This window comes from Aquarana catesbeiana, linkage group LG04, assembly GCF_042186555.1.
Source record: "Aquarana catesbeiana isolate 2022-GZ linkage group LG04, ASM4218655v1, whole genome shotgun sequence".
NCBI classification, from domain to species: domain Eukaryota; kingdom Metazoa; phylum Chordata; class Amphibia; order Anura; family Ranidae; genus Aquarana; species Aquarana catesbeiana.
In genome coordinates this window covers 491,303,422-491,328,071 of record NC_133327.1, presented here as the reverse complement: position 1 = coordinate 491,328,071, position 24,650 = coordinate 491,303,422, and the positions used below count along the sequence as shown (strand labels likewise).

Below are 24,650 nucleotides of genomic sequence, written 5' to 3'. Positions count from 1 at the left end.
ACATTGCTGCAGCATATCTCGAAGGACATTGTTAATAAATCCCTGGAAAACTTAGGAGCTCTGCAGAGACCAAAGTGTGTTACGTGGTATTTGTAGTGTCTGGTCCTAGTATTAAATGCAGTTTTCCATTTGTTCCGCACTCACCATTTCCAACGAAAATATAAAAATGTGGAAACCTTTTGAAGACCCCTTGTGTATACTCTGAAGTAGGTTTCAGCAGATTCTATGTCTAAGATTACAGTGAATCTGTAGAGCAGTTTTGTAAAGTAAATATTGTTTTGGGTGTTGTCATTTAGGGGTGTAACAGGACAAGGTTTTTACCTTACTTTAAAGTCCTTTAGCCTCCACTGCGGGAAATGTCTGTACTGATGAAAAATCCTGAGCACTTTACCTCAAAATCATGGTACTCCTTTCCCCCACTCTTACCAGGCCTGCCCGCAGGCAAACCCATGCGCCATTACATTCTTATTGAAGATGGTTTTTCTACAGTGGTCTCCACACAGATTGCAAAACTCTTGACTCCTATGTCATCTAGGGCTCAGAGGAATATGCCACATAAACAATCTGTTCCCCTCTGGCTGGAAAAAATTGGGAATTTATTGAGGCTGATTTACTAAAGACAATAACAATGTTCACACAATAAATTGTCAATATTAACTTCAATAATACAGTCATTTGCAGATGAAGTAGGTAAACAGAGATTATCTGTCTATGTTTAATAATTCCATACATTCAATAATTGAAGTGAATCTTCGCACAATTTAAGTGCGAACAATCTCAACTGTCTTGGTAAATCAGCCTTATAGTTTTTGTTCTAACTATCAGCTATGTGCTCAAGACTTTAAAAGAGATTAGTCTCTTAAAGTGGTTGTAAACCCTTACACATACCCACTGAAGTGACTAGCCTTAGGTGATACACAGAGATGAAACAAATCCTCCTACATAAGTTATACCTGTTCATCTGCAGCCATGTCTTATCTACAGCTGTTCAAAATGTACAGTTTCAACAGCATTTCTGATCATCATAAGGCAGGGGGCAGGGACCTGATGTCACACACTGCACAGCTCAAAAAGGAGAAGCTGAGTAATCTGAGACCTGTGTGGAGGGAAAGGTGACACCCCTCTCTACACAATCTCATAGGGAAACATGCACAGCTGAGGATGTCAATCACTTGCTGTGTGCTGGAGCTCCCCTCCCTTGTCCCCCTCGATCTCTTGGAGCCAGCACAGCCTGTCAGATTTGACTCTTGTAAACAGCAGACAATCCAGACTGCAGACAGAAATTTCACTCAGTGCTTTGGATCGAGGCAAGTACACACTTTAGAAGCATATGCTTTGCTCATTTTTCATGTCAGACGTTTACAACCACATGAAAAACTGATAATGAACTATCTGTAAAATAAGTATCTAAAATTGTCAGGTATCTCCTTTTATGCATCAGAAAAATATCCTATTTTATCAAAAGACTGCACAGTCTGATATGCTCTATTTGAGTTTCTGTAATTACATGAATTATATGCTTAATGGTAAACTACTTCTATGACCTCCTGTGTCCTAAACTATAAGCTGTATTTAACTGTTATACATGTCTGAAATTGAGTATTATTGTATATCAACAGGCATTTTTTATTTTGTTTTATTTATGTAAAAGTGTCATTTATTTTGAATTTGTTTATGACATAAAGCAAGGAGGCAAAGTGCTGCCAAGGACCTTCTGGAATCAGAACGTAAATATGTATTGAACTTATCTCATATTCTGAAGATCAGAGCGACTTTACAAGGGTCTGAAATCAAGAGGAATGCTAAAGAGAGAAGGTATTGTATGTCCCTACAAAAAAAATAAATAATTACGGTTTTTAAATAGTAGTTTGCTGTAGTAAATGCCAAAATACTATTGGTTAGACTTAGACAGAGTATAGACAATGTTATCTCCTTTTGGCTTGAGGAACATCCTAGGGCATTCAATAAAGTGTGAATGTCACCTTTCTAGTGGTAGTTCCCTTTAGAACCACTTGTGCCTAATTCAGGCAAGCATTTGTGTCAAATTTGATGACATTGCCAACACTGGCAACAAATTCAGGGCGTTCAGGGAGTTTAAGAATCTGCGCTACAGGAGCATCACATTAATAAAGAATTACCTCCATTTCACAGAACTGGAGGTATTTAAGACCAGAAGTATGCCAGTGGGGCATGTCTGTGCTGGGAAGCTGTCAATTGTCGACCTGGATATCCCCTAGACCAATGATGGCGAACCTTGGCACCACAGATGTTTTGGAACTACATTACCCATGATGTTCATGTACTCTGCGGTATGGTTGAGCATCATGGGAAATGTAGTTCAAAAACATCTGGGGTGCCAAGGTTCGCAATTAATGCCTTAGATGAAAACTAAATTTAAAAAAAAGGGATGGAGGATACTGGTGAGGCCATTATCCAAATATGGCAATGCACTAATTAGTAAATGATTTGTGTCACTGAGAGGGCAGAGCCTGATGGGGAAAACTGAGAGAATTGTTCCCCATCAGGTCAGCCTTACTATTGACAGCGCACAGCAGTGGGCAGTCTCAAGAGCCGTTATTGGACTGAATAGTGGCTATTGATCCACCCACTGCTGTGCGCTGTTAATCAATAGTTAGGAGGATCTGATGGGTAACACATCTCTCATATCCCCATCAGGCTTTGCCCACCCTACAAAACGCCTCAGCTATGTGCCTGTCTGTGTGATGGACAGGGAGAGAGGGAGCACATTGCAGAAGATTGTCCTGGTCCATCCTCCATCCTGTTACTGGACTTTAAAATGGGAAGCCGCACAGTCATCTCTCTCATTCTGCTTTCTCTTCCTATCATCATGCTTCTTGTTAGCACACAGAAAAATAATAATATATAATAATGATTACAGAGCTGCATTAACCTGTGTCTTTACAGTATATCTGACTAGAGTTCAGTTTCTAGCTTGCAATGTGTATACAGGCTATATTTGTGTAAGTTATTTAAAGTTTCCCTTCTAAGAGAAAAGGAGCTATTTTACCTTTTGTAATTACCGTATTTATCGGCGTATAACACAAAAATGTTTTAAGGAAAAAAAACTTACATTTAAATGCCCATCAATGCAGCCTTGCACAGCATCCATCTGCATGCTTGTCCAGTGTCATTTGCATCCTTGGTGTCATTTGCAGCCTTGCAGTCATTTGCAGCCTTGCAGTCAGCAGCCTTGGTGTCATTTGCAGCCTTATCAGTGTCCATTTGCAGCCTTGCAGCTTTGTCAGTGCCGATCTTCAGCTTTTCTGTGTCCATTTGCAGCCTTGCCCAGGCTGCAGTTAAACTGCAGTGACTTGTCAGTGTCACTGCAGTTTGAAAATGGCGCCGCCGGTGCCGAAATACACAGAGCCGGTCCTCGGCTCTTCTCGGCGGCTCTCAGTCACTTTCGGCTCCACTCGTAGTCCCGCCCGGGGTGGGCGTGACTGTGAACGGAGCTAGCCGAACCTAGCCGAGTACACTCGGCTATCTGTATATGGGCGGCGCTCGAGTGGAGCCGAAAGTGGCCGAGAAGAGCCGAGGATCAGCTCTGTGTATTTCGGCGCCAGCGGCACCATTTTCAAATCGGCGATCTCTCTCCGCTCAGTCAGCGGGGGATCGCAGGGGATCGGCGTATAACATGCACCCACGATTTTCCCCTGATTTTAAGGGGAAAAAAGTGCGTGTGATACACCGATAAATACGGTAAGTTAAATTAAAGCTGGCTAAAAAATGTAGTCATTTTACATCTGATTTCCATTTTAAAAGAGAAGTATGGGAATCCGTTTTTTTGTAGTTTCATACTTTGTGCAAAGAGGAGAAAAAACTGCGCTAAACCAAAAAATAGTGAACTGAAAAAAATAGCTGCTAGCACTCAAACAAAGTCTACAAGGATGAACACAAAAATCAGTGCAGCACTTAATGATGTGACTAGATATGTATGTAGTAAGAACCCCTGAAGGAGCTGCTGATTTAAATTGGATTGTTGCCGTCACCCCTTACCTGTAGTTTCACCACATCAGGAACCTAGAGTCCATGTTGAGCTTTGTATCCAACAATGTATGCCCCAGTCACTTTACTATTTTTTTCCAATGCTTTAATGAAAAACTTGAAAAAAGTAGCAGTGAAGAGGTAGAAAGGGAGTTGCAGGAAAATTCAAATACTTTTTCAGATCATTGAGGGATTGAAGATTTTAGAGACGATTATACCTTCAGTACAAAGATCTTTGCCCACCCGGATAGGTCTCTCTCACTGACCTAGCAGCCGGAATGGAGCACGAACAAAAAGTCTCTTCCACAGACTTTAAAGAAACAAAATAGCTATACGATCCTCTGCCACAGGACGTATTGGTCTTAGATGAATCGCAACACAGTACCAGAACCTTTAAGCTGACCCAGCAGTACTGTACGGTAAGTTAGGTTAGGATGCATCCTCCAATTGAGTCACCAGGCCCCTCTTGAGACACCAGCCTTCCGCACGGTCCTCTCCAAGATGAGTCCTCCCCTGGATCTTCTCAATTGCTTGGCTTCTTCCCGCAGGACAGACAACACAGGACCACCTCTAAACCAGTGGGCCCCAGACGACCTCTGGGCCCACTTATAGTAATGTAGCCTCGGGCCAGCATGGTTCCGAGACTGAAAGGAAGCCATCACATACCTTTAGGCCAGGAGGGCCAGCAGGCAGGGCCGGACTGGGAATAAAAACCAGCCCTGGAAATAATTTCATACCAGCCCCATAGCATTTTTATACCAGCCCAACTGCATAACGTCGTTATTTTTTTGTTCACAAAAGGGAAAACCATGCATTTTAAAGCACATTTGAAGAGTGTATTATCTATAGATAAAAGAGACATGAAATTTACAAACAGCAGCAATTTTTTATTTTTTTACTGGCAAAATCATGGCATTTACTGGCACATTTTTTACTGATACTGCAAAAAAAAGGTGCCATAAATGGCAGGTTTCAGTGCAAATATCAATATTTAAGCTATAAACTGCTATTAGCAATGTGTTAAGTTAAACAAAAGTCAAACACCATATTTATCCTCTTACATGAAGGTCAGATTAATATAACCCAGCACAGAGTTCCCCCCATACATCAGGAGGATTCCCCTTTACAGTGCAAGGGAACTCTGACATAAAGGGGAACATTGCAGATCATGATCTAAGCAGGAACTCTGATATAAAAGGGGGGCACTGGTGACCAGAGACCCCACTTATATCAGAGTCCACTGCATTCCCCTTTACATCAGAGTTCTCACTTACATCAGGGTCTGCAGCATTGCCCTTTACATCAGAGTTCTCACTTACATCAGGGTCTGCAGAATTGCCCTTTACATCAGAGTTCTCACTTACATCAGGGTCTGCAGAATTGCCCTTTACATCAGAGTTCCCCCTTGCACTGTAAGGTGGAATCCTACAGACTATGATGTAAAGGGGAACTCTGGGAATGTGGGGAGGACTCTGGTGACCAGAGACCACCTTCTGCAGAAAGAAAACACTAAGGTACGGGGGTTTACTGATATAGGGGGAAACCTATATATCAGTGCCCCCTTACAATATTGTATTGACCCCCCCCCCTCTCAGGTAAGCCTGGCGGCGCTGTCACTGACCTCCTCTCAGGTGCACCGTACAGGGCTCAGTCAGTCGGCTCCAGCTCGGTGGCTCTGGTTTTATCCCATAGTTTCCTCTCCATAGTCCATACATGTAAGACTTCTCCCATGACCCCCATCCCTGAGGCACTCCCACTGTTGACTCCACTCCAGACTGCAGACGTGATATAAGACAGGAGATGGTCAGAGGCTGCGGATGGTACAGGAGAGGTCAGAGGCTGCGCATGGTACAGGAGAGGTCAGAGGCTGCGCATGGTACAGGAGAGGTCAGAGGCTGCGCATGGTACAGGAGAGGTCAGAGGCTGCGCATGGTACAGGAGAGGTCAGAGGCTGCGCATGGTACAGGAGAGGTCAGAGGCTGCGCATGGTACAGGAGAGGTCAGAGGCTGCGCATGGTACAGGAGAGGTCAGAGGCTGCGCATGGTACAGGAGAGGTCAGAGGCTGCGCATGGTACAGGAGAGGTCAGAGGCTGCGGATGGTACAGGAGAGGTCAGAGGCTGCGGATGGTGCAGGAGAGGTCAGAGGCTGCGGATGGTGCAGGAGAGGTCAGAGGCTGCGGATGATGCAGGGGAGGTCAGAGGCTGCGGATGATGCAGGGGAGGTCAGAGGCTGCGGATGATGCAGGGGAGGTCAGAGGCTGCGGATGATGCAGGGGTGGTCAGAGGCTGCGGAGGGGACCACAGAAGAGGTCAGAGGCTGAGGAGGGGACGACAGGAGGTCAGAGGCTGAGGAGGGGACGACAGGAGGTCAGAGGCTGAGGAGGGGACGACAGGAGGTCAGAGGCTGAGGAGGGGACGACAGGAAGTCAGAGGCTGAGGAGGGGACGACAGGAGGTCAGAGGCTGAGGAGGGGACGACAGGAGGTCAGAGGCTGAGGAGGGGACGAGAAGAGGTCAGAGGATGAGGAGGGGATGACAGGAGGTCAGAGGCTGCAGGGGGGTGTGACCAGGAGGTCAGAGGCTGCAGGGGGGACAGGTGGTCAGAGGCTGCAGGGGGGACAGGTGGTCAGAGGCTGCAGGGGGGACAGGAGGTCAGAGGCTGCAGGGGGGACAGGAGGTCAGAGGCTGCAGGGGGGACAGGAGGTCAGAGGCTGCAGGGGGGACAGGAGGTCAGAGGCTGCAGGGGGGACAGGAGGTCAGAGACTGCGGATGATGCAGCGGAGGTCAGAGGCTGCGGAGGGGACCACAGGAGAGGTCAGAGGCTGCGGAGGGGACGAGAAGAGGTCAGAGGCTGAGGAGGGGACGAGAAGAGGTCAGAGGCTGAGGAGGGGACGAGAAGAGGTCAGAGGCTGAGGAGGGGACGAGAAGAGGTCAGAGGCTGAGGAGGGGACGAGAAGAGGTCAGAGGCTGAGGAGGGGACTAGAAGAGGTCAGAGGCTGAGGAGGGGACGAGAAGAGGTCAGAGGCTGCAGGGGGGACAGGTGGTCAGAGGCTGCAGGGGGGGACAGGTGGTCAGAGGCTGCAGGGGGGGACAGGTGGTCAGAGGCTGCAGGGGGGGGCAGGAGGTCAGAGGCTGCAGGGGGGGGCAGGAGGTCAGAGGCTGCGGGGGGGGCAGGAGGTCAGAGGCTGCAGGGGGGGACAGGAGGTCAGAGGCTGCAGGGGGGGGGACAGGAGGTCAGAGGCTGCAGGGGGGAGACAGGTGGTCAGAGGCTGCCGGGGGGGACAGGTGGTCAGAGGCTGCAGGGGGGGGCAGGAGGTCAGAGGCTTGCGGGGGGGGACAGGAGGTCAGAGGCTGGGGGGGACAATGAGGTCAGAGGCTGCAGGGGGGGACAGGAGGTCAGAGGCTGGGGGGGACAATGAGGTCAGAGGCTGCAGGGGGGGGACAGGTGGTCAGAGGCTGCAGGGGGGAGGGACAGGTGGTCAGAGGCTGCAGGGGGGGGACAGGTGGTCAGAGGCTGCAGGGGGGGGGGACAGGTGGTCAGAGGCTGCAGGGGGGGGACAGGTGGTCAGAGGCTGCAGGGGGGGGGGGACAGGTGATCAGAGGCTGCAGGGGGGGGGACAGGTGATCAGAGGCTGCAGGGGGGGGACAGGTGATCAGAGGCTGCAGGGGGGGGCGGGCAGGAGGTCAGAGGCTGTGGGGGGACGCAGGAAGAGGCACAGGCCACCAGACGCCAGACACTGAGCGCTGCAACCGCTTTACCTTTAAAAATGGCGCCGCTCGGCGCCATCGTGTCACTGCGCATGCGCCCGCACTTCCGAAAATTGCCAAGCGTGTACGGGTTTTCCCGAGCACGGCCAACCTCGGAACAGCGCTGGCGCCTGCACAGTTGCACGTCGGCCCGGCCCCCGCAGCCATTTTTCTTTCAGGCGCCGCTGCCCTCACAGCGGCCGGCGGCCGCAGGGGTAGCCAGACCACCGGCCCACCGGGGGATTTCCCGGTATCCCGGTTGGCCAGTCCGGCCCTGCCAGCAGGTAAAAGAGAACCAAAAATGGCGTCTGCCCCTTAAGTACTCTTTCCCAGAATGCATAGCAGTGGAGAAAGAAGAGCACTCAATACACTTCAGCCTGTTGCTTTTCAACACTGGCCTGTGGTGACAACGACACCTACAGGCGACAGTGAGAAACTGCACACAACACAGCCAATGCTGGAACAGAGGCTAATTTAGCCATAGATTAAATCTGTACCATGTATTAACAGATAACCCACTAAATTTACATATAAGCGCCTGATCAACAGGAGCAGGGCGCTACATGTAGAAACATCTAAAACTCACCTACACGTGGTGAAAATATAATAAAATATAGGCCAACTATGTCACATGAATTTGTACTGGAACACAGCTCAAGGACTAGTGGAAAATATCACTAATGACAAGTGAAAAGAAAAATAATGAATACACTATAATATATAAATAATATGTTCAAATATAAACATCAAAACAAAAGATAAACACTTTTGCACAATAAGTGCAAAATACATAAAATACTATTGTTACAAAATATATGTGACAGATAATGAACATAAGTGTACAAGCAAAAACAAGTGCAATGAAGAGGAGCAACTTCCAGATGGAATTTTTGACATAAATCCAGATCAAGCGATTGAATGCCAAAGTACACTTGAAAGGTGTTCAAATGAAAGGTTGGATACTCTTACCGGATGCGGGGGACACACATACCGTACAGCAGTGGGTCAAACGAGCTCACGATACCTCGGTTCCTGGTGTTCGCACTAGAAGTAGTGATCCTGCGACTCCAAGCCATGCGTTTCTGTACCATACGTCAGAACAGCGATGGAGCCGACAGCCTGATGTTCACACTGGATGTAGTCAGGCCCGGATTTACTCCCTTTGCCGCCCCAAGGCCGGGTCCTTCAATGCCCCCCCCCCCCCCCCCACACACACACACACACCACCATTCTGGTCCTTTATCGATGACTGCTACAATAGATCAATTAAAAACATATCTCCACACACGAGAACACTGAAAATAACTGGCTTTAATTGTACAGACTGAAAATACTCTGTAATGCAGAAAATGCCTTTTAAAGATTATAGTAGTAAGAAACTCCCTACAATTTTTTAGTTCTAACTTTTTTTGGCAAACTCATCGATAATATCTTCGTAGGACAAAGTATTTAAAAGTTCTGACTCAATGGCAAGTAAAGCTAAACTGTTCAGTCTTTCTTGACCCAAAGATGATCGTAACTAGTTCTTTATGCAAATACATTTCATTCATTTTTATGCACCACAGCTCAGTTGCAGTGCATAGAAACAGTATGCATTTTGCACCACACTGCTCAGCATGCAGTGGCGCTGTTGCAGTGTGAACAGGACACATAGAAAACAATTGTTTTCTATTGCCCTTGGAGAGACCTGTGTTTTGCTAGTGCAGAAATCACAGACCCCCTTTTACATCAGTGTCTTCAGTCCCCCCCTTCACATCACATCACAGACCCCCTTTTGCATCAGTGTCCTCAGTCCCACCTTTACATCACATACCCCCTTTTACATCACAACCCCCTTTTACATCAGTGTCCTTAGCCCCCCCCTTACGTCACATCCCCCCTGCCTCATCACAAACCCCCGTCACAGACCATCATTACAGACTTCAAAAGGAGTCTAATGGGACCTGGAGGGGAGTCTCTCTAACAGAGGCCCATTCAGTGTCCATTATAGAATCTGTTAGAAAGAGTCCCCACCAGGTCCCATTAGAGACTGAAAAGGAGTATAATGGGACCTGGAGGGGGCCTCTATCTAACAGAGTGTACAGTGAACACCTTCATTCACTCTGTTCCTCATGGGACACCCTCCTTGTGCCATGGCTCTCACCCCTGCCCCAACCTCTCACAAAGTAAAAATAAAATTGGCACTGTGTAGCGCTCCTCTTACCTTAACTATGGGTACTGCAGATGTTGCTGACTCCCGCGTCCTCTGTGGCTGACTCCTGTTGGTGGCTGGCTGGCTCCCGCGTCCTCTGTGGCTGGCTGGCTCCCGCGTCCTCTGTGGCTGGTTGGCTCCCGCGTCCTCTGTGGCTGGCTGGCTCCCGCGTCCTCTGTGGCTGGCTGGCTCCCGCGTCCTCTGTGGCTGGCTGGCTTCCGTGTCCTCTGTGGCTGGTTGGCTCACGCGTCCTCTGTGGCTGGTTGGCTCCGCGTCCTCTGTGGCTGGTTGGCTCCCGCGTCCTCTGTGGCTGGCTGGCTCCCGCGTCCTTTGTGGCTGGCTCCTGTTGGTGGCTGGCTGGCTCCTGTGTCCTTTGTGGCTGGCTGGCTCCCGTGTCCTCTGTGGCTGGCTGCTGTTGGTGGCTGGCTCCTGTTGGTGGCTGACTCCCATGTCCTCTGTGGCTGGTTCCAGTGGGTGGCTGGTCAGCACCCTGCTGTGCCTGGCTGGCTCCCTGGTGTGGGTGGGTCACCGTGGGTGGCTCCTGTTGTGGCTGGCTGGTTTTCTGCTGTGGGTCAGTGGGTGGGTGGGTGGCTGGCACGGTGCACACTGCTGCGGTAGGCTGGCCTGGATCCCTGCTGTAGGTCAGTGGCTGGCTGGCTGGCAAGGTGCACTCTGCTGCGGCTGACAGAGGGGGGGGCACTGACAGAGGGGTGAGCTCTGACAGAGAGGGGGGGCACTGACAAAGAGGGGAGGGCACTGACAGAGAGGGGAGGGCACTGACAGAGAGGGGGGCATTGACAACAGAGAGGGGGGCACTGACAGAGAGGGGAGGGCACTGACAGAGAGGGGGGGCATTGACAGAGAGGGGAGGGCACTGACAGAGAGGGGGGCACTGACAGAGAGGGGAGGGCACTGACAGAGAGGGGGGGCACTGACAGAGAGGGGGGCACTGACAGAGAGGGGGGCACTGACAGAGAGGGGGGGCACTGACAGAGAGGGGGGCACTGACAGAGAGGGGGGGCACTGACAGAGAGGGGGGCACTGACAGAGAGGGGGGCACTGACAGAGAGGGTGGGGCACTGACCGAGAGGGGGTGGGCACTGACAGAGAGGGGGGCACTGACAGAGGGGGGGGCACTGACCGAGAGGGGGTGGGCACTGACAGAGAGGGGCACTGACAGAGAGAGGGGGGCATTGACAGAGGGGGGCACTGACAGAGGGGGGGCACTGACAGAGAGGGGGGGCACTGACAGAGAGGGGGGCACTGACAGAGAGGAGGGTACTGACAGGGAAGGGCACTGACAGAGAGGGGGGCACTGACAGAGAGGGGGGGCACTGACCGAGAGGGGGTGGGCACTGACAGAGAGGGGGTGGGCACTGACAGAGGGGAGGGCACTGACAGGGGGGGGCACTGACAGAGAGGGGGTGGGCACTGACAGAGAGGGGGGCACTGACAGAGAGGGGAGGGCACTGACAGAGGGGGGGCACTGACAGAGAGGGGAGGGCATTGACAGAGGGGGGCACTGACAGAGAGGGGGGCACTGACAGAGAGGGGAGGGCACTGACAGAGGGGGGGACTGACAGAGAGCGGGGGCACTGACAGAGAGGGGGGCACTGACAGAGAGGGGGGGCACTGACAGAGAGGGGGGCACTGACAGGGAAGGGCACTGACAGAGAGGGGGGCACTGACAGAGAGGGGGGCACTGACCGAGAGGGGGTGGGCACTGACAGAGAGGGGGTGGGCACTGACAGAGAGGGGAGGGCACTGACAGAGAGGGGAGGGCACTGACAGAGGGGGGGCACTGACAGAGAGAGGGGCACTGACAGAGAGAGGGGGGCATTGACAGAGGGGGGGGCACTGGCAGAGAGGGGGGGGCACTGACAGAGGGGGGGCACTGACAGAGGGGAGGGCACTGACAGAGGGGGGGGCACTGACAGAGAGGGGGGCATTGACAGAGGGGGGGCACTGGCAGAGAGGGGGGGGCACTGACAGAGGGGGGGGGCACTGACAGAGGGGGGGCACTGGCAGAGAGGGGAGGGCACTGACAGGGAAGGGCACTGACAGAGAGGGGGTGGGCACTGAGAGGGGGGGCACTGACAGAGAGGGGGTGGGCACTGACAGAGAGGGGTGGGCACTGACAGAGAGGGGTGGGCACTGACAGAGAGGGGGTGGGCACTGAGAGGGGGGACACTGAGAGGGGGGACACTGAGAGGGGGGGCACTGACAGAGAGGGGGTGGGCACTGAGAGGGGGGCACTGACAGAGAGGGGGTGGGCACTGAGAGGGGGGGCACTGACAGAGAGGGGGTGGGCACTGAGAGGGGGGGGCACTGACAGAGAGGAGGGGCTGACAGAAGGGTGGGCTGATAGAGGGGGGTTGACAGAGGGGGGCACTGACAGAGAGGGACGGGCTGACTGAGAGGGGCGGGGCATAGAGAGAGGGACGGGCTGACCGAGAGGGGCGGGGCATAGAGAGAGGGACGGGCTGACCGAGAGGGGCGGGGCATAGAGAGAGGGACGGGCTGATAGAGAGAGGGTACACTGACTGTCTGTGAGGGGGTAGATGAGAGACCTCAGAAGACATACAGTCAGCACGCCAGGCAGAGAGGCGGGATTCCTGCAGCAGATCACCCACAGAGCAGCCCCGCCTCCACAGTGACCAGCTCCCCTGGGCCAATCAAAGGTGCCCATGACGGCCGCCCGCACATGACCCTGTTCGGCCAATCACAGGGTGCTCGTCTGGACTACAGCTCCCAGAATGCCACAGCGTAGTGGCTTTCTGATAACACACCCCGCTGCGGCCGTGCTCCATACTCCGAAAAAAAAAAAAAATAGCCTGTGGGCGGCCGCGGCGCCGCCCCTGTACCACTGCCGCCCCGAGGCCTGGCCTCGGTGGCCTTGTGGGAAATCCGGCCCTGGATGTAGTGGTCTCGTGGCTCCGACCGTGCGTCTCCAGACCATGCATCAAAGTAGCAATGGAACCAATACCCGGATGGATACGGAGGGTGGTAACGTAGGGAGAACAAGGGGATTCACTGTGATCCGAACGTGGAATAAGATTTAAAAAAATGCTCCATATGGTACAGGTCAACCAAAAACGGTTTTAATAAAAAGTATCATACAACTCAATGCAGGATAAAAAAGTGATCACTGGATAAAAATATAAGAACAAAAGCAATGTGGGAAGCAAAAGAATGCTGGCCCGACGCGTTTCAACTCTATGGGTCTTCAACTGGGGCATACTTACCTAGATTAATGCAGCATCGGTCCGATGTGAAGGGGCAGGGAGCAGCCGTCTCAGAAGCTCGCTGAGAGGCTAAGACAGCCATCAGTCCAGGCACCTGGCAGATCCAGACTCCCATTGTCAGGATGACGCGTTACCTGGACAGACATTGGTGACCTAGTCCGCTCTCTGCTGAAAACGGGTCACAGGAGTGCAAAACGAATTGCACTCCTGTGACCCATAGGAGAAGCCCAGCCAAACGAGCTCAGGCTGGACTTCTGCTTTAATTGCTAACTGTAAACCAATAATTCCAAGTGTTCCTAAAACATATTCCAAGCTCTCTTGACCTACCCCTAACCTTAACATGGCCTTAAAACTGGCCATGCACTAACAGGTTTATTTTGTTCCGTCCATTGGCGGAACAAAAGAAATATACCCCCTGCCTATTCCTTTGTATTCTGACAGCCGTGAGCACTGGCTGTCAGAATATCTGAGCAATGCTTGTAGCTCAATATATGCAATAGTGCAGCACTCAGCCAAACAGTGTAAAATTAAGCAAACAAAGTTTTAAAGTGACAGTGCAAAAATACATAGATGACAGCAATTCATGTATAATACAATAATACTCAAAGCAATTCATATAGTGATATCCACATCAAATTAATAAATTCATATATCATCTAATAGTGTTCATATAAGTAAAACAATGTGAAAAAAAAGAGTGCAGCAATTTTTATGTATTAAATATCCAGAAGCTGATGCAATATCCACATATGGATCACTGTGATATCCACTTCTAGACAGTAATCCAAAAAGTGCATCTGTGCAAGAAAAAGCAACTTAAAATGCTTCCACAAAGTGCGTAGGGAGGAGCTTTACATGCTGGCCACTAACCGCCATATCTGGGTTCTGGATCGGCAGCCATCTTAGTGTAGCACCCTCTAGGTTGCTAGATGTGAGAATAGGATTTTTGTGTAGGATAGGCAAATTGTCAGGCTTGGCTGGCAGCCAAGCCTGTGTGTTTTTCTTCTGGTTCAGGGTTGAGTGACTCAGGCAGAGCAGGTGACTCACAGCCAGTATCACTGAGACCTCCCATTTCTTAACAGAACATGCTGGAATTTTATGAAAACGGAGAAGAGAGAAGAGGTGGAGCTGCCTGGAGTATTCTGAGGAGCCCTAACCAATCCCCCCACCTGGATTGGAAGGGGGCAGGCCTCCTTAAATACTCAGGATCAGCCAAGCTGGGGAGGAGTTGTTCAGGGTGGAAGCTGAAGATGGAGTGCTAGGCTGTCGTGGCCTGGAGGGAGCTCCCCAGTCTGGGCGGTGACCTTGGGCCTGGGGCTCAGTTGTGGACAGGGTCCTTCTCAAGACACACGGAGGTGTCCTGGACAGGTGGCACAGAAGCAAGGAAAGGACAGCAGGAGAGCACTGCCAGGAAAAGTCTCCATGCAGGAACAACATGTTGCAGCCAAGAAGGCAGGTGAATGACACACAGTCTGGAAGGACTGGGGAGCAACGCCTGAGAGGACTGGGAGATTGCAGTCTGGGATGGGTGTAGAGCCAATGGAGTGGATTGTGGTGGCACGGGCAGTGGAGAGAGGCAGCTGTAGCCAGGAGGGCTGGCAAGGCCTGAAGAGGTGGTACTGGAAGCAGTAGCCATGTGGACAGCTAGCATTGGAACTACCTATATTTTTGCTACACTATAGGGGCCTGATGTCCCTGTCTACAAAGGGCATTTGCTTTGGGCCTGACTGAGTCAGGGTAAGGTCTGCATATTAGTGCTAGCTGGTCCTGGAGACTGAGTTTAAGAGTCAAGTAAAGTTCTGGAGAGTGAGATCAAGAGTCAAGTTTGTGCTGGAGGAAGTTGTTTATACAGGAGGTGTATATAGTTCCTTAGTCCATAACATTTTCTGCAATCAACTAGGCATCTCAAAACTACCCTATCCCCATCCAAGTTGAATCCCCTTAATAAAAATACAAAAAACAAAGTGCATGGACTGTTTTCTGTCTGAGAGTGACTGAGGAAAGCATGCCTGGCTGGGCAGAGTGACAGACGGACTACAACTACCAGCAGCCCCTACAGAGGTACTGCTACATTGGTATGTTAAGACGCTCTGTTTTACTTTGATTCCACATGGATTTTATATGCTGTCTGTTTTATCAATTAATAAATAAATACTACATTATCATACTCTTTGTGGTGAGCTCTTTTCCACCCAAGAAGAGTTACTCAGCCATACCTGATTGGTACAGGTGAACTCAGTGTGGGGATCAAGGCGGAGGCCTTGTGTCAGTGGCAGCCCGTCCATAGAGGGTGTACGGGTGCCGCCTCCCCTATACATGCCTCCGGCCCCCTGATCTACATATCAGTGGTGCCAGACCATGGATTCCAATGGGGGTGGGTGTTTTTTTGAAGCACCTGATTAGAGTCAGAGGCTCTAATAGGCTTCAAAAAGGGTGGCCTCGGAGCGCAGAGCATTGCGCTCTGAGCCCACCAAGTTGTGTGACCACAGCAAAGTAATTTTCGCTATTATCACACTAAAGTTCCTCCCCACCAATCAGGGGGCAGGTCTGTGAGACCTGTTTCCCAACTGGCCAAAGCGTCAGGCGATCCTATTGGATGCCTAGCGCTTTGGCGGAATAGGAGACACACAGCGGAGGAAAGGACACCACAGCCCTGCCACACGAGCGGGTAAGTGCCAGACCATCCGTGATGGGGGGGTGCCGTTTCAGTGCTGTGCCACGCCGCCGGGGGGGTGTTGTTTGCTTGCCCCCCCAAAAGAAGAACCCACCAGCTGCCACTGCTTTGTGTGATGGCAAAACCATAACAAGCTGATTTTATTGATTGTTCTGATGAGTGCATAGTAGTGGCGGAACTAAGACATTCGTGGAAGCTAATTTTTCTTGCACAGGCGCACTTTCTTGATTACTGTCTGGAAGTGGACATCACAGTGATCCATCTGTGGATATTGCATCAGCTTCTGGACATTTTAATACATAAAATTGCTGCACTCTTTGTTTTCACCTTCTTTTACACTATTGGATGATATATGAGTTTATTATTTAGATGTGGATATCACTATATCAATGGCTGTCTTCTATTTACAGTATTATTGAACTGTCACTTTAAAATTTTGTTTGCTTAATTTTACACTGTTTGGCTGAGCGCTGCACTGTTGCATATATTGTGTTATGAGATTGGTCGACTTTGTGTTAGCAGCTCTTAATCCTCTAGCGGTGCTCACTCTTCTTCACACAATGCCCGTAGACACTATTCGGACAACTTTCAACAGAGTCAGTCTGTCCTTGAGTCAGTAACATGGAGCAAGTATACAAGTAAGACCCTTAAACTTTCTCTGACGTAACTGATTTATTTACGTGTCTGAGTTCATTAAAGCATTATAGCAGAAGCATGGGTACAGTCCTGAGTGGATGCGTTGCTTTGCTTAGGTGGGCAGTTGAGGGGGGTGTAACACTGCGGCTCAGCCACCTGCTTTTAACGCCACCCAGCCACCCGTGTGAACAAGCCCTAAATTAGTTTTAAAATGACTTCCAAGACAATTAATATATGCTAGGACTATTGCACTTAATGTGATTAACATCCACCTGCAAGAACATAAACCAGTGATAAAAGCACCACAATAACCAAGAGAATTATATTGTTCAGATTAATCACTCAAATGAAATGGTAATACCAACATGCACTGTTCTAAAAAGTGAAAGTAGTGGCCTTATTCAGTAAAGAATGTTTAATTCTTAAAGTGTTACTAAACCCACAACATTAAAATCAGTCTGTATATGCAGTAAAGCATGCTTGTTATACTCACAGTGGAACCTAAGGGGTTAATCCTCTGCATTGTGTAAAAAGGCTGTGTGTTCCTGTCTACCTGATACTCCTCTTCTTTCACTGACTCCAGACCATTTCCTTATAGAACAGAGCATTAGGGGACAAGCTGCACATGCTCAGTTTGTTGTGTATCGCTAGAGTTTTTTTCTTGGGAGAGTGTATGTGATCAACACAGGGCCAATCAACAATGTCCAGACAGAGTGTTAGGGGAAAATAAAAACGCCTCCTACAAGCTTTAAGCAGACAGTAATACAAGTCACAAGACTGCTCTAATTGCTGATGAGAAAAGGTATTTATCAGTTTTACTAAAACTATTGCATTTTTATGTTCTGTGTACTGTGGGAGAGCAGTTATAGTGAATGCGGGTCATAGGTATAGTAACACTTTAAGTGCAGAACAAGATACAATCAACTTTGCTAAAATCAGACTGCTACAAGATGAATTGTGATTACTTGTTTTTGGCTATTGCATTAAGAAGTAAAAAAATAAATTTGGATCTGTGGCTCCTCCATATTCCCTGCTGCTCTGTAATCATTCTGCGGAATTGTCATCAGTTCTCTAGTTCACTGGTTTTTAGTCGGTGAGCATTACATGAGGAAACAAAGCTTTACTTCTTTACCATACCATTCCTTTCTCTAACAGTGAGGAAGGAATGGTATGGTAGGAAACAGGAACAAGGTATGGTAAGTCAGTTTTAGGAAAAATAACAACTGCAGGAAGTCTACTTTTGGTGACTAGCATATGTCCTCTGAAAACTTTCCTGGTGCATCATGGCAGCATACAGGGGGTTGTGGCTCCGCCCCCCTATTCTTACCTGGGCACTGATAGATGGCACACACTAATGGGCACTGATAGGTGGCACACACTGATGGCTGGCACTGTTAGATGGCGCTGACTGATGAGCACTAATAGGTGGCACTGATTATGCAGCACTGATGAGCACTGATAGGTGGCACGCACTGATGGGCACTGATAGGTGGCATGTACTGATGGGCACTGATAGGTGGCACGCACTGATAGGTGGCACACACTGATGGCTGGCACCTACTGATGGCTGGCAGTGGCACTGGCTGGATGGGCACTGATGGATCCGATGATGCAGCTGTGCCCTGTATTCTGTACTACCTGCTCGGAGGTACTCGGAGGACTCGCTCTAGTATCGGTATCGGGACAACCCTACTCATTATCATTGCTCCCCTCTACAAACACTACAGGTTACTAGCCCTAATGGTTGCTGCATTTGTAGTGGAAAGGTCTTGCCTGACAAGCTAGTATGTGAATTTTGCTTGGAGGAAGCGGCAACTGCCAAAGAAGAGGATGTCAGGGAAGTGGCAACCTTGATTAAAGAATCAGCTAAAGAGTCGATACATAAAGCATCTACTCCTCAGTCTGCGGCAGAATTGCCCAGTACTTTAACCAGAGCTAGCAGGTGGTGTCCGAATTGGAGAGCTTGTTGAGGGACCAAGATTTTAAAGGGGCAACAGGCCCCCTGCTGTCACCATCTGCTGCTGTCACCTCCGGTGGTGGATGTAGTACCTTGCGGTTACATTCAAGAATGCTCTAGTCCGAAAATTAGATTTAGTTCTGAAGTGCACTTACTGTATGTAGCATCTACAGGTGTCTGCAGACCAGCAATAACATTTTCAGCGTTGGGCAGAGCAATATCGAGTTGGACATTTAATATTAAAGAAGCCCTTCTGAGGGAGGGGAAGGAGACAAGGTAACAGTTTTGTAAGGGCTGCATTTGGTGGGAGACTTGTCAGTAGACATCATTTGATGTTCTTCAAGAATTATTTTTTCCACGGTCACAGCACGAAGGGCATTATGACTTAAGCCATGGTTGGCAGATCCCACCTCAAAATCAAACTGGTGCAAGATACCAGATGATGGCTCCAATCTGTTTGGGAGTAGACTGGATATAGCCATCTCAAGAGTTACCAGTGGCAGGTCAGGGCTGATATCTGACAAAACGCAGAAGAACCAGAAAGGTCCAGCATACAGGCGGCAACTCCCAGGTAGATACGAGGAGGCAAAATCCTACACTCTGGAAAAAAGATTACAAAGGGAACTGGAGAGAAATCCCAATTTTCATTGTTGAAGCCTTAAAAATCTAAGGCACCTGTCTTGGGAGAACAGTAGAAGTCCTTTTAAGGATGCACTCATCCAGGAGGTGCCTGTGGGAGCCAGATTGAAGCTTTGCACGCACACCTGGATGGAAAATATTCAGGATCAGTGGGGCATAATGGCTATATCAGTGTGACATTGGTGGAAGTTTAAGGGGTGTCTACCCTGTGATTGCTTCCAGCCAGCCATAAACTGGATTCGATCGAAAAGCAAAAACTTCTGGTCCAGTTTGTAGCCAAATTAATTAAAAAATTTGCGATCGTGAAGGTTCCAAGTGCCCAGAGGAGATGAGGATTCTGTTCACCTTTGTTCCTAGAAAAAAAAAAAGTCAGCATCAACATGTACAATTACCTCCCAGATTGTTAAGACAAATATAAGAGCCTACTCTTCACAAGACGTTCCTGTTCTGGAAGACTTAAGAGCATATTCCACCAGGGTAGTTCCAACTCCATGGACAGCACAGTGCTAAGTGTCTCCTGAGGCTATATGGTCCTCCCGGAATACCTTCATTACGCCTCATTGGGTGAACCCGGCTCAGCTCACGACAGTAACATTTGGAAAATTTGTTGTGCAGGAGCATACTTAAGCTACTATACACACTGGTGTATCATTACAAATTTGTTCTTACTCCCTCCTGTGTGGCGAGGTAATTCCCATTGTATGCTGCTATAAAGCGCCAGGAAAATGGAAAATTGTATACTCACTTTTCCATGATTTGCCTTTCCTGGTACATCTTCATGGTAGCATACAGATTCTCACTCAAATGGTGAGAGTTACAGAGAATGCTGCAAGCCAGGTCTGTCTTTGATTTATAGTTAACCAGTATCATGTTGCGGGGGTGGAGCCACAACTCATTGTATGCTGCCATGAAGATGCACCAGGGAAGGAAAATTACAGAAAGGCGAGTATACAATTTTCCGTTTTATTGAATAAGGATATTTATACATCAGATACATGCAAAAAAAACTACAATTATAATTTAGGAAAAATGCATTTAGAAGACACAGCATATGGCCTGTGTGTGAGCAAGTCTTTATAACGAACTCCCATCCCTAATGGAAATGGAATGCTTTGGGGTATACAGTATATTAACATAAAAATGTATATTTTTGTGGAAGTATGATGTACTTATTTCACTAGACAGCCTAACAGGGGGAGTTGAGCATTCTCTTAATTTTAATACCAGTATGTTGGATAATTGATGATGTATCTACTGCCATAATACTGATACAGCATATAACCTAAATATAAGATTTTGAGTAAGGTATGTTTAAAATACCAGTACATTATTCATTTGACATTGTCAAGAGAACATTAATCATAGTACTGTTACTTTTCAGGCTGAACACATCTTCAAGGGTCACTTTTTGTTCATTTTCTCAGTTTCTTTCCCAGTTCCTTGCGATATTTGATCCAGCATCACCTGGACCTGCTCCATGTACTACAAGAAAGAGTGGTCAAATGGTCCCGACAAGGAATCCTGGGAGATATATTTCTGAAATTAACAAATGATGAGGTACACTTTGTATATGTAGCTTATCAGCTCTTTTAGTAATGTTATGACATCATTACCAATAAGCTTTACAAGTTTAAACGCATTAAAACAGTAGTTCTAGTGCCATGGGTCATATTGCATAAACTGAATGGAGGTTATTGTTAAAAAAAAAAAAAAAAAAAAAAGAACATAACTATACACCAATCAGCCATAACTTTATGACCACTGCCAGGTTAAGTGAATATTGATTATCTTGTTAAAATGGCATCTAAAAAGGTGGGATAAATTAAGTAGCAAGTAAACATGTTGTCCCTGAGATTGATGTGTTGAAAGCAGAAAAAATTGGCATTGCAGTTTGTTGTGTATGGGGCTACGTAAACCACAGTCCAGTCAAGAGTGCCCATGCTGACTTGTGTTAACAGCCAAAACCACCTACAATAAGCATGTGAGCATCAGAGCTGGACCATGGGGCAATGGAAGAAGGTGGTCTGGTCTGATGAATCACATTTTCTTTTACATCATGTGGATGGCCAGGTACATGTTTGTCACTTACCTGGGGAGGAGATATTACCAGGATGCCGTATGAGAAGAAGGCAAGCTGGCAGAGGCAGTGTGAAGCTTTTAGCAATGTTCTGCTGGGAAACCTTATGTCCTGCCATTCCATTCATGTGGATGTTACTTGAGATGTACTACCTACCTAAACATTGCTTCTGACCAAGTACACCCCTTCATGGAAACGGTATTCCCTGATGGCAGTGGCCTCTTTTAAACAGGAGAATACACCCTGACACACTGCAAAAATTGATCCAGAATGGGGTGAGGAACACAACAATGAGTTTATGGTGTTGACATGGCCTCCAAATTCTCCGGAGCTCATTCAAATCGAGCATCTATAGGATTGCATGCATACAGTCCGGAGATTCACACAGGTCTACCCCACAGCACATCCTTGCCTGGCAGAAGACTTGATTTTACTGTTCTGCATTTAAAGTGGTATTAAACTCAAAAACAAAAAAATTGTATTGCAGCTTACCAATCCTTTAACATGGTGGCTGCATTTGTTTTATTTTTTGTCTTTTTTCCCCTTTATTTTCACCTGGTGATGCAGCCAGTAACATACTTCCTGTTCTAGGGTGTCTCTACTCTGGATGGAGCAACAACAGACACTTTTGGACAGCAGCATTGTCAATCTGGGGTGAGGGTAGTGTTAGATGAACTATCAGATTTAGATGGACTTAACTAACAAATAAAACTGAACTCCAGCATTTTAGAGTGAAAATGACCAACTGCTGAACACCAGCTCACCCTGTGTCTATAATAAACGGCTTCAGCCAGGTTCCATCTAGGCCATGCCACAATGTGTTTCACCCAGCCCACAAGGCTTAGTCATGGAGGTCCTCCATGGGTGACCTCTATGACTAACCCGGTGGATGGTGTGAAACATGTTGGGGATGTGGCCTGGATGGAGTGGGGCTGAAGCTTTTTATTACTATAGACACGGGCTGAGCTGGTGTGTGGTGGTTGGCTGTTTTCACCCATAGTTGCATAGAGCCTTTTTGAGCTCTGTCTTCCACATGCACCCACACAGTAGTAGTCACTGGACTATGTATGTCTAGAGCAGCACCTTTAGTTTTGCATTGTCACAGCATTCTAGCACCTTTTAAGCAGTAATGCCCTATACACACGATCGGACATTGATCGGACATTCTGACAACAAAATCCATGGGCATTACAGTTTTTTTTTACTTTCGGAAAAAGGAACTGAATAAAAGCCGACCCTTCTATGCAACCCTGTCAGTGTTAAATGTTTTGTCTCAATCTTTCAACTGCCATTTTGCTGGACAGCTTGGTCATTTAAGGGGAATTGAAAAATAACAGACTTACTGGCAGGATCACCAGGTGAAAATGAAAGAAATAAAGCCTAAAAAAGGAAACTAATGCAGCCACCACATCTAAGAACTAGTAAACTGCAAAATAATACATTTGTGTTTTTGGGGTTAAGTAACACATATCTTGTCCTTCCCCTACACTGTGACTGAACAGTGAAAGGAGAAGCGGTAGAGTTATGAGCTCATCTCTCTTTCACTCTGCCCCTTCTTCCTATTCACTGCAGCACAATTCACTTGTTATTTGTGCTGTGTCTCCCTTCTCCAGTCCGAGCTCTGCGATACATGGGACTACAAGAGGTTAAAACCCAGTCAAATTCAGGTGCATAAACTGCTCACATCGCAAAAAATACATTTAATCGTGTATGTATGAATAAAGGACTGCATTGTGTATTTTATATCTGCTTGGAGTACCACTTTAATGCTTCATGAGCCCACTGTTTTATATGGGGAAACTCAGAATCTTGGAGTTATTGAACAGGAAACCCATTGTTTATCGCAATCATATACAAGTACACAGAGAAAGAATATTGTATCCTTTTTTTTTAAATAATATATATGAGTGCTATTTATTTAAATGAGAAGTATTGGGTTATTTTTTAAAAAATTATATTCACCTATGTGGATGCAGAATCGGTCCATGCTGCATCTGTTCCCCGCTGCTTCTAACGTTTTGGAGCATTCTAATTGGTCAGCCCCGTCACATGGGTGGCACCGACCAATCAGCAGGTGCATAGCCTGTCCTGTCAGCTATGGAGAATCTGGAGAAGACGCGTGGCTGCAGAGAGGGTTTCTAAGCCCTGGACTCCTGGCATGGATATACCAGGGCTTAGAACCGGAGATTGCTGCGGTGCAGGTCAGCGGGACCGGGGGGGAGGAGGGGGACCTGTGTAAGTTCACCGTACAGATTTTTCTGTAAAGGTGAACTTACACAAAGTCAGGATCTTTCCAGAGTCTGGACCAGCTGCGTGACATCAGCCGATAGCGGGCTTTACCAATATCCCACTATCTGTGTATACAAATGAGCATGGGGGAGCTCATGTCCAGAATGGGGGTGGTAGTGACACAGTCCCAAATGATCCACAATGGCTCAAAAGTGATATGGTCCAGAAATATTTAGAAAGAATAAAGGTGCATAAAGCACCTGGACCAGATGGTATCCACCCACGGATTATAAAAGAATTGAGCTCTGTCATTTCAAAGCCATTGTATCTCATTTTTAGGGACTCATTAATGACAGGAATAGTACCACTGGATTGGCATAGGGCCAATGTGTGGCCTATATTTAAAAAGGGAACAAAGTCTTTACCAAGTAACTATAGACCTGTTAGTTTAACTTCTATAGTCGGGAAGATACTGGAGACCACATAGATGAGTTCTTGCTGGAAAAAAAAATTTTACAGACAGCATGGATTCATGAAAGACAGAAGTTGTCAAACAAATCTGATTTCTTTTTATGAGGAGTTAAGTAAAACCTTGGACAGAGGGGTGGCTGTGGACGTGGTATACTTGGATTTTGCAAAATCATAAGATATAGTTCCCCACTTACGGCTAATGTGTAAGGGAAAGTCTACAGGCTTGGAAATATCAGTGTGTAAATGGATAGAAAACTGGCTAAAAGACAGAATTCAGAGAGCAGTGGTTAATGATTCTTACTCTGAATGGTCTAAGGTTATCAGTGGTGTACCCCAATGTTCAGTGTTGGGACCCTTACTTTTTAATATCTTTATAAATGATATAGGGTCTAGGATTAAAAGTACCATTTCAGTCTTTGCAGATGACACTAAGCTATGCAGTGGAAAAACGTCCTTACAGGATGTCTCCAATTTACAAGCCAACCTCAATGCACTGTCTAATTGGGCAACTATTCGGCAGATGAGGTTTAATGTAGATAAATGTAAAGTTATGCACTTGGGGGCTAAAAATATGCATGCATCATGCATACTAAGGGGAGTACAACTGGGGACTCTATAGTGGAGATGTCAAGCTGCGGTTTCCAAAGCGAGCAAAGTCCTTATTTGTATTAAGAGATATGGACTCCAGAGAGAGAGAGAGAGAGAGAGAGAGAGGGGGAGAGAGAGAGAGAGAGAGAGAGAGAGAGAGAATTTTGCCCCTGTACAAATCATTAGTAAGA

At 47.9% G+C, this 24,650-nt stretch overlaps 1 protein-coding gene across 4 annotated transcripts in view; it reads left to right on the top strand.

Moving 5' to 3' along the window:
- ARHGEF33 (Rho guanine nucleotide exchange factor 33) overlaps positions 1-24,650 on the top strand; it is a 583,069-nt gene that overhangs the window by 439,268 nt on the left and 119,151 nt on the right. For all 4 annotated transcript variants that reach the window (XM_073627670.1, XM_073627671.1, XM_073627672.1 and 1 more), the window contains 2 exons: positions 1,686-1,815; positions 20,519-20,651. In XM_073627670.1, coding sequence (XP_073483771.1) covers positions 1,686-1,815; positions 20,519-20,651 — 263 coding nt within the window. The remainder of the gene's footprint in view (positions 1-1,685; positions 1,816-20,518; positions 20,652-24,650) is intronic.